The sequence below is a fragment of the Aulostomus chinensis genome, chromosome 11 (genome assembly GCF_037954235.1).
Source record: "Aulostomus chinensis isolate RoL2024-O1b breed Wild chromosome 11, RoL_Achi_v1.0, whole genome shotgun sequence".
In the NCBI taxonomy this organism is placed as follows: domain Eukaryota; kingdom Metazoa; phylum Chordata; class Actinopteri; order Syngnathiformes; family Aulostomidae; genus Aulostomus; species Aulostomus chinensis.
The window spans coordinates 24416107-24426647 of NC_141330.1; the positions used below are offsets into that span (position 1 = coordinate 24416107).

At 39.8% G+C, this 10541-nt stretch overlaps 1 protein-coding gene across 2 annotated transcripts; it reads right to left on the reverse strand.

The window, feature by feature from the left end:
* Window positions 1-3629: 3629 nt before the first annotated feature.
* Window positions 3630-7705, reverse strand: osr2 (odd-skipped related transciption factor 2). 2 transcript variants are annotated; one of them, XM_086217396.1, is made up of 4 exons: window positions 7442-7705; window positions 4874-5563; window positions 4480-4579; window positions 3630-4090 (listed from the first exon to the last, which is right to left on the reverse strand). In XM_086217396.1, the coding sequence occupies exons 2-4, from the start codon at window positions 5524-5526 to the stop codon at window positions 4016-4018; spliced, it is 828 nt and encodes a 275-aa protein (XP_086073522.1). In that variant the 5' UTR covers window positions 5527-5563; window positions 7442-7705; the 3' UTR covers window positions 3630-4015. The 2 variants fall into 2 exon arrangements, with proteins under 2 accessions (XP_086073522.1, XP_086073521.1); XM_086217395.1 differs by having other exon boundaries at window positions 3630-4172.
* Between the last annotated feature and the right edge of the window lie 2836 nt (window positions 7706-10541).

Genomic DNA, 10541 nt, shown 5'->3' on the forward strand with positions numbered 1-10541 from the left:
CCAAACGTCATCAGTAAACATACGCGACTTCCGGGTTTGTGGTGTTGCCTTTTCGTTCCGTGGGGATTCTGAGGTTTATAGTTCGGTGCGCATATATGACCTAAAATGTTGATAAACAAGGCACTGGAAGTATATTTTGATACGCAGCCAAATGCAATATCATTTTCAAAGACTCAAATAACCTGAAAAAAATCCATGCCAATATCAAGCTCGTGTGCACAATTCCCTTGCTGCTTCGCCTGCGATGTGCCAGTTGGTTTTAAAGGAGCAGCGTTTAGCTTGTGAGCCAAAGTCGGTTTTGTCAATACTTCAAATACATTTTTAGATGGCCACAGCCACCTGAAAAGGTGAGGGTGGAAAATTTGATTAAGTAATTTTAAGTCCTTTTTAATCTTAATTTATTTGCATATGCGTGTCCTTATATGGCTGCGGAAGCCCACCTTGTGGCTGGAGTAAAATGAACTTCACGATGGGCTGCTTTTTAAACCGTGCCAAGATGTTGGTTCCTATTACTTTAAAACACAGACATTGACATACATTTACATCTCATGACTTTCACTCCAAAGGCAGAGTTTTCCTTTAAATACCGACCGATGGAGAAGTCAGCAGGGACTCATGAAAACCGAATCAGGTTATCTTTGCCTGAAAGTCACACAGGTGCACGACTTGTGAGGTTTTCATTGCAATGACTGTGTGGTATCCCTGAAAGTAAGATTCTTTTATAATTTTGATGAGCGCAGATACAACAAGACTTTTAATTGAAGTTAAATCAGTAACAATACTGTTCAGAACAGCATTTTCGCTAAACGAGGATGGCAGTTGGGGAGCGCAGTGTACTGTATTTAATGCAAGTCACAACCAAAACCATCCCGTGTGTGTGGATTATTTCCAAAACTACACTGAAACAGGCTTGTCCCTGCTGATTTGCGGCTAAGTCTTTGACAAATAGCTTGGCCTATATGATGCAATATCCTACACTGTTCCTGGATCCTACTTTACATCAGTTTCCCCGTAAATATGTCAGGTTTTTTTGTATGTTTGTGTGTTTGTTTGTTAGTTTTGTTTCGTTTGATAATGTATTTACGCAATGTCTGGAGATATTACAGGAAAACGACTTTAATGGGTTCTTCGATCTTAATTGACCAGTACTTCACCCATCCACCACATTTTAGGAGAATTGGCCGGGTAATTTTCGCGTAATCTTGCGTGGAGTTAAATAAACACACGAAGCATATGAATTAAAACGCATTGGTAAATAGAACGAACCATGTCTCAAAAGACAATCTATCTTCATTTAGTGTCTTTGGCATTCTTTGTGACCTCCTTATTAAACAAGCCTCAGCTATTGGATAAATATAATTTCCAAATTTGGCCTCTTCCTTACAGTTGAGCTTTACGCGGAAATGATTTATGTGGCCAGAAGCCTCTGTCACAGATTTAACTGTAATTTGCATTTAAACCATGGAGGGTCAAATCAAGTCAGAGATGTAGTATGAGGAGGAGTTGAGCCAGTGGTGGCTCTTCTATGTCAGCTATAAATCATGAGGACACTGTCCAAAAAACACCGGTCACCAAATTAACGATAGGCAACAAGGTCTCTCTCGCTCTCCCTCTCTCTCTCTCTCTCTCTCTCTCTCTCTCTCTCTCTCTCTCTCTCTCTCTCTCTCTCTCTCTCTCTCTCTCTCTCTCTCTGTGTGTGTTGTCCAGACCAATAGCCTATGTGTTGTAATTAATGAGGGCTCTCTTGACGTTGTAGACTATAACGGTAAACATTAAATGTCACAGCCCAACGCACTGAGAATCCACGTCCAGTGACATACCCTTTTTGTGTTGTGTGAGTATGATGTGTGACTTCGCACCTGGTGCTACTGCCACTACTGAATTAAGAAGAACGATCTTGTGTGTTACAGTTTCAGAGGTGACCCTTTGGAAGACAGGGATGAGAGTTCATTCTCTTTCCTTTTCTGTTTTTTCTCATTTTGTAAGACTTGCACCTGTTTTGCTTTGATTAGTTCTTTACAAGACTTATATATTTTTTGTAATTTCGGATGCATAATATGTGCACATGCGTTCTAACTTGTTTTCAGCATTACTCTGAGTTTTAATCTTCGGAAAGGTTTTGTTCAATTAAATTGATCGCAATTCGATTTAGTTTATCCTAAATCAATAGGCTGCAAAATTATTCTATGTGGTAATTATTATTATTATTATCATTATTATTGTTATTATTATTAATAATATTATTGTTATTGTTAATTTGTTGTTTTGTTCTTTTTCCTGTGGTTGCATTTTTCACATTTGCCTTTCATGATTACACCGTTCACAGGTGCATGATTGTCGTACACTTGTTGAGGTTGAGTTGTTTTGTTATAAATCTAAACCTTAGCTTGCCAACTTGTTGCTTGCCAGCTAAAAAATAATTAGGAAATTACTAGCCTGCAGAGCGCAGTAAACCGGGCCTTTGTTAATGGCCTGACAGCAGTAAAGTGTGCCGTTATAATCTTCTGTTGTCATTGTAACCACTGGTTTCACAACCATTTCGAGACCATTAATAAATGCCAATTTTTCAAGCAGTTGTTTACACTGTCAGGTGAAAACCAGAAACATTCCTCAATGTGAAATGAAACAACAGGCCTGAAGACCCTCCAAAAATGAGGAGAGAAAACCTTAATCTACTTTAAAATTTGATAATGTATCAACTTTTTCTCTCATAGGTCACAGCGCCGTTAATTAATAGAGCAAAAGCTAGTCAGATCAAATCCAAATCCTGGGTGAAACATTTTTTGAATGTACACAATTCTACATCTGGGAATTCAATCCAGCATCGAGAGCACTGTCCATTTCCCCCGCTTCCTCAGAAGCGATATATGTTTAAAACAACAACAACAACAACAACAACAACAACAACAACAAAACAGCAGCAGTAACAACAAAAATAAATTCTAGACTCTACATTTCACAAATTGTCTGCAGGTCTCAAATAGGCCCAGATTTAACATTTTCAGAATAATGGCAAACTTTATCTCAATTTGAAGATGCAAAATAACAGCATGTTGCCAAGATAAAGCAGGACGAGATGAAATTAAATAATCGTTATGTAAAGATTGCCATCATCTGCTTCTTTTTGCGATGAGAGGATTTTTTTTTTAAAGTCGGTAACTGCTTCCGGTAAATCATTAGCTCAGAAGTGACGTAGATTAGGCCATATGATATTGCTGCTGGTACTACTGATCAGCCTCTGGAAGAATGTCCTATATGATTATAGGAAAAATGTCTAAAAAAATTTTTTTAAATGCAAAAATAGCTGTAATGATAAACGTTGGCCTTCGATGTTATCATATGGCTTTATTCGAGTATCACTCCAAAACACTTCCCTGACTGATAGACCTGCTCAGAGAAGAGCTTCCTTTGATGACTAACTGATATCAGCTGGCCTGCTGTACACTCACACACTCAGTCACATCAGCTTTCAGTGCCTGCTGCCTATAAACATATAGACTTATAAACTTAATGAGCATAGTAAACAGCTTCAAGTCAGAACTGCAGTTGGACCGTGACATTGTCTCTCCTGTTTCAAAGGCATGCAAAACCATGAAATAAAGAACAGAAGCAAAGCAAATTTAACTGGAAATATTTATTTCTAAAATACAATTTAACACACTTTAAAATTACGACTGTTTTTTGACAACTTCATCATTTCAAGGTCAGAGAAGAGCAATTAAAAAAAAAAAGATCATTATTTACATGGTCTTGATATTTACAGGTAGTTCTGAAGCTCGACGTCACAGGGATCCTCTGCTGTCCCACTTGACGTGCAACTCAATCCCACTCTGTTATGTGCTGCAGTAAACGTGTCCAGAATTGGAGATTGTCTTTGAACCACAAAAAGTCGCTGACTTGTGCTCCTGTGTTATGTCCATTTGTTATATATATATATATATTTATATATATATAATTTTTATTTTTTTTTATTTTTTTGTCTGTCCAGGCTAGAAGTCCTGATGTGGGCTGTGCGTCAAACTGTGCCGTCGCAAGTCACAGTTGCGCCGAAACACCTTTCCGCAGCGGCCACAGCTGTAGGGCTTGATGTCTGTATGGGTGAGAAGGTGAGTTTTCAGGTTACTTCTTTGATTAAAGGTTCTTCCGCATGTGGGGCATTTGTGGGGAGATTCCTGTTTAGATTTAAAGCAAGCAAAGGATTATTCCCTTTAATTGTATAGAACGTCTATCATTTATATCTTTCAGTCAACTTAATATTTATAACTGACTTCACACATTCATTTTTCACACATTCATTTTCACATAATTTCTATCACTTCTTCATTTAATTAATTGGCCACATGAAAGTTTTTTTGTGAGACTTACAAACATCCCCTTGCATGCAGTTGACCTTGCATATAAGGGTTAATTATAATCAAAGTTTTTAAAAAAATTGATTAGTGAGAATAAATAAGGATATTTTCATGATAGACAGCTTACCTGCATATGTAAGGTTTTATGGACGGCTAGAGTTCGAGACTGACAGAATCCCTTCCCACATTCTTGACATTTGAATGGTTTTTCCTTGGAGTGGATGTATCTGTAAAACAGAAATAACACTTCATTAAAGTCCACTCATGCAAGGAATTGCTTGTAGCTGTTACAAACCCCAGAATCAGGGGCGATCTGCTCTGCAGGTTAGGAGCCATTATTGGTGCTTAAAGCGCTTTAGCGCCCTCGTGGAGAAAACTCTGGGAATATCTGCCTGACTGCTTAAATAATATTTTTGTGCTTGCTCATACTTGACAAGTTAAAAGAATGGCGTGGTATTGTTTTTGTCAGGAACGCTGGTAGGAATTCATTTTCCTGCGTCTCAAAGATAAATGTGTCTTACCTGTGGTCTCTGAGATGGTCTTGTCTTCTGAAGGCCTTGTGGCAGATGTCACAGGTATACGGCCGCTCGTCTGTGTGGGTTCTCTCGTGGATGAGGAGGTTATAGGACTTGGTGAAATGCCTGCCGCAGAACTTGCAAATAAATTCCTTTTTAGTTTTGGATGGGAGCCTGCCCCGGGTGGGTTTTCTATCCGGGGACAGCTTGCTCAGCTCGGAGATGGTTCCCCCAAGTCCTGATGCCAACTTCACCAGATCCGCGGCTTTCGGTGGGTCCTCTTGTGTGGCGGCAAGGGCCAGGTTGGCGAAGTCAAACCTCGGCCTTTCCTTGTGCAGCGAAGGGACGCCGTGCGTAACGGAGGCTTGTTTTGGATGGAAGAGCTGTGCTGCGGCAGTGAAGGGTAAAGCTGGGAAGGGAATCCTGGGGTCCATCAAACCCTGGGCCGCTGCCATTTCTGTGATCGTCGACCTCAGTCCCTGGATGTGCGGGTAGCCAAGAGTCCAGTGGTTCATGTGCATGGTTTGCACGGCGCTGAGACCATATAGTCCCTGCAGCTGGTCAGCGGGGAAAGTGTTGACTGCCTGCAGGAAGGAGTAGTTTGTGAGCTGGAGGGCAGGGTGCAGGGGGATCGGAGCATGCAGGGCTTTGCTCCCCATCTCGGCTCAGACCACTGCACAAGATACGGAGATACGCCTGGGGAAATAGAACACACATTAACAATTAGTGCTGTGTGGAAACTACGCATTAGAGCCAGTAATCTCGTGTGAACGAACGCAGGCAAAGCAGAACCTGAGATCCTCATATTGTGTTCAGAATATAACCACCTGCTTGCTCACAGCATATGGTTGAAAAGAAATGCACAATCATTTAATTTGTTCAGTTTTTTACAATTATAACAAAATGCTATAATATATTTCATAAAATAATCTCCACCATCAAAAGTGACTGTATTTATTTTTATTAATCAAATGTGAATTTTTTTTGCCCAGATTATGGCGCAAAATTACGAAAGACAAGGCTGAAACTACGTGTTACTGATAACGATGAATAAACTCCTGTGTCATACAAATATGAATTCACACGATATTTTTTAAACCTGACCTTTTAATGGCTCGAATCCCTGATATAAGCCAGTCATCGAAACTGTCATGAAATGGGTGTAAATGAATCGTGTTATTGCCTCCATTCAGATCAGTCTGAGTAAAACGCAAATTCTCACACTATAATTAGAAAAGACACATGTTCTTAACGGCTGTGCTTTGTGTGTCACTACGCAAAACAAGTGTTCTGTATGTGGTATTGAAACGTTGCCAGCAGTGATCAAGTATGTCAGTAGTTGCAGGGCAAAACACGCAAATGTTAGCAATGAAAAATGAAGTTAATTTTATCTTTGCTGGGAAGGCATTTTTGTTCAAGGTGATTCATTCTAAAGGCAATACGGTTTTTTTTCACTCGTCTACTTCATTTTATGCTGTATGTTTTTTGTTTGTTTTGTTTGGTTTGGTTTTGTTTTTTCGGTAAAAGGCCGATTTGCCCTGGGGCAAGACAACATGGGAGCAAATATCCCACGGGTGTTTTAACCTACTTTTCTACAGAGCAATGTTTGCGATATATAAAAACAAGGAACTCTCATATCCACCTAGGATAAGTGAGCTGAAAGTTCCGAAGAATGAGACGGCCTGAATCCATGCTTGTGTGGTTGTTCACCAGGGTTCTTCCCACATAAAATCACATCTGTGCAAGTTCAAGATTCCGGACGGTAAAACCGGGACTGCTCGTGATCCAGTGCAACTGACCTTTCAAGAAACGTAGGAAAACATGCCCTCGTTTACGCTTTTAGATCAAGCGATATTACGCTGTTTTTGACTTATCTGTCCAAATCAGTTAACATGAATCTTCAATACCTTGTCGAGATTATTCACACTTGGAAAGTGCTTACAGAGTGAAAGTCCTGCTTCCATTCTAGCAAGAGGGCTGATCTGTGGTTGAGGTCATCTTCTTCTTCTTCTTCTTTTTTTTTTTTAACATTTGTCTCACAGATCTTCGAATTATGCCAACTTCGCTTTGCTCTCCTCAGACCGGGCAGGGGGTAAATATAATTTCGCACAGGTGCAACATCAGTCACCGTGCAGGCACTTGTTGTTCTTTGCTCATATGCATAACATTGTTCAACCTGTCCTACTCTCAATAACCTTTGGACTTTATTTACACTTGGACAACAGCCTCGCTGCCTTGTCGCGTTCCATCTTATTTTGAACGAATGTTTTACACTCCTATTCGCCGCGACAAGTCTTTAGACACGCTTGTTTAAACGATCTTATTTGATGTGCACAGACAGCAACCAGGGTGCACGAAGAACCGTTCAGGCTCGTGGCCCTCCGAAGCAATAATCACCTACAGGAAATGCGTTTAATTTAGATGATAAAAGCGGACCTATTGATTTTAAATTTGGCCTGGTTTAAAGCTATTAAAGCTGCTTAAGAGCGAAAGGAAAGCATTTCATTTGTTCAAGACAAAAAGTAATAGGCGAGGTGAGTTTGCTGACATGCACCCTACCAAACAGAATCTTACCCCAATAATTAGCTGTCAAGGGTCCTGCGGTATGTTAGTAATCCACAGTAACTACAGAGGCGACGGGCTCCAATAAATGCGTCGCTAAAAGTTTTCCAAGTTCCAAGTCCGTGAAACTTTCACGAAGCCATGCAGTCAACTCTTGTGTCACGGACCTTTGCAGAGATGTTTTTAAAAGTTGTGTAAAGAGACGAAGACGTTTGGAGGGCAGACAGCTGCAGCGTGGGAGTCCAGTCCGGAGCCGAGGCTGGAAGTGTGCGTAATGCGCACCGGTCCTTCACTTTTCAGTGCTCGGGCTCTGGATCGCTCAGCCCGCCCTCCGACACGCCTTCCCCTCCTCCTCTATCACTAATTCCAATGTTCCTCCTCTGTTTATTTGTGTTTGGATAGCAACTGGAGCTCCAGACCATAGTGCAGCAGCGTGTTCAGTTCAACCTGCCTCGCCTGACACCTCTCATACACCATACCTTCCTTCTTTTGGAAACATTATTGGAAACGCTGGAGGAAACACTTATCCCCCCCCCCCTCCCCTCAACCCCACGCTTTTGAAAACGTGCTTTTGGACATCTCAGCTTCTTACAAGATTTTTTTCTTGAACCAATTTCGCATTTACAAAAATGCTAAATTCATGCAAGAGCAATCAGATAAGATCGTTTAATTTAATTGAGAAAAAGCATGTTGAGGGATTATACAAATAAAACCGTTAGTGTCGCTTGTGCCTTCAGTCGGTCAGACACTGCGCTGTCCGTCTCTCTTCTTTAGCCCTCTTCTTCAGTTAAATACTTATATAAAACGGAGGTTTTAATTGAATTATAATACAAGTACCACAGCAGTTTTAGGTTACTTGTTATTAAAACGAAATTTGCGCATTGCCCCACAGTCCTAAATGCATGCATTCTAAATTCCCAACAAAAAATAACTTAGATGTAACTGAATTTAGGAAATTGAAATAAAATAACCTGTTATTGTCCGTGTTTTAATTACATGTTTTTAATGAATAAAACTCTGCTGTGTTCACTATTACACTCACATCTTAAAACCGAGTCTAGGGAGAATGACAGCTATCGAGATCTGCTCTTTAATCAAGTCTGCGGTTTGTTACTGCGTAGCCACAGATTTAAACATTAAGACTTGTGACAGCCGAATCAAAAGTTAAATGTGTTTCACACACAGAAAAGTGACGCTGTCATCAGGTTGTAAGATATCCTCCACCAGGTTATTCAACGAAGAGGATCCATTTATCAGTTTTTCCATCCAGATGTTCAGTCACTCAAAAAAATGAGCTGTATATGATTTTAAAATAATATTTTTTTGGTGTTATCATATCTCAATATTTGCAAATAAAATATCCTAGATGTATTTGTTTAAATATTATCTGTTGGTAATTCTCTTAATGAAATAGAGTTAAAAAAAAAAAAAAAAAAAACGCCATAAGCGACTCGCATCATTACCGGCTTATTCATTAATTTTTCTCTGATAACTGCAGACGAGAGGTGGCCTACATTTTATTTTTGAACACGAACGTGCAAAAGAAGTGTTGAGGAGAAGTGTGCAGGCACTTCTATTCTGGCTTGGCTGTTCATGATGAGATGTGTGCAGAATGCGAGTCTGCAGCGCCGCCCTTTGAGACTCAACCATAACGACAAGCTGCACTTCTTTGCGGTTCTGACAGAAGACTGCCATTTAGTGCAGATTTGCATTTTCTCCAGGCATCACAGAAAGGACAGCTTCAGTAGAATGCCGTCATTCCTGTGGCGAATCGTTGAACGACTTTTTAGCTTGAAAGAAAAAGAACTTCAATGATTTAAAATTAATACGGATCATTGGAGCTTCTTTATTTTGATGTTGCCTAAATTATTCGAAGTTTCTAATCAGCCTAGTGGGAAGTGGGTGGGTAGATCTGCAGTTTATTATTTGAGCGATAACAACCGAAGAATTTGTCTAAGACGTTTGCTCTATCCAAGAGCTCATGTAGCTGTAATTTTCGTTTTCTTAGAGCTGCAGAACTTTTTTTTTTTTGCACACAACATGCTTGCGGTTTTCGTTCGGTTTCATATCACCCAGGCCTCTATCTTCTCTGTCAAAACACTGAACAATTGCATACGGATTAGAAGAAACATAAACCTCCAATTTTGGACATAACACTGATGATGACGTTTTTTTTTCAGCATATCATTTCCACCCTGGAAACGTATACCAATGTAAATTGTGTTTATTTTTAGTCCTTCGAAAGAATCCATCAAAACAGTAGGCTGGGATTTTAAACAGGCGATCTGCTGGAATGCTCCACAGTAGACAGCAACAAGCTTCATTAAATCTCAATTTGCCGGTGTAATTCAAACAGTCCAAATTAATTAGAAATTGCACTGAACGTGTAAAATAATTTCTGGAATTAAAATAGCGACTTCCTGTGTGAAGCGATTTTTTTTTCCCTACAAACTGCAACACTTGAGCCTCATTTACATCGGCTTTGAAAAATTGCCCAGCTAGATTTGGACACACCGACTTTATACCATGCAAGCTATAAATGTATTTTTCATCTTATGGTGTCTAGCGCTACATTCCTAATCAAAAAGGAGAAATAATATTCTATTCTTTTTTTTCAAACATAATCAAAGGATCAGAATATCAAATCTTGCTCAGCCAATAATTTGTTTAATTGTTGCATTTAGAATATATCGTTATAATGTTCCTCACTTGATATTTAGATGTGTACTCTCATTTTCTGCATGAAAAATGTGTTACTGTATTTATTATACTTAGGGTGAAGTCGGAGGCAGAGCTTAGTGCCTTGACCTTTGGCCCTGCCTCAAGTCCCCTGCAGCCGCTATCCCTCCCACTGATCATTTGACTCCCACACAGTATTAGTGTGCAGCTGCCAAGCCTGTAATGGCCGACACTCTTCTTCCAATAATACTGAGTGACAGATTATCAACAAAGACCTGTAGATCTCTCAGGGTCTGCACAAAAGAATTAGATTCAAAACTTTGCTTTGTCTCTGTATGACTGAATTTAGAACATTTCCTGCCTATGCCTGATTACCTTTTACAATAAGAACGTATTTTGATTCCATCGTATGACATCACGGACTGCTCAAATA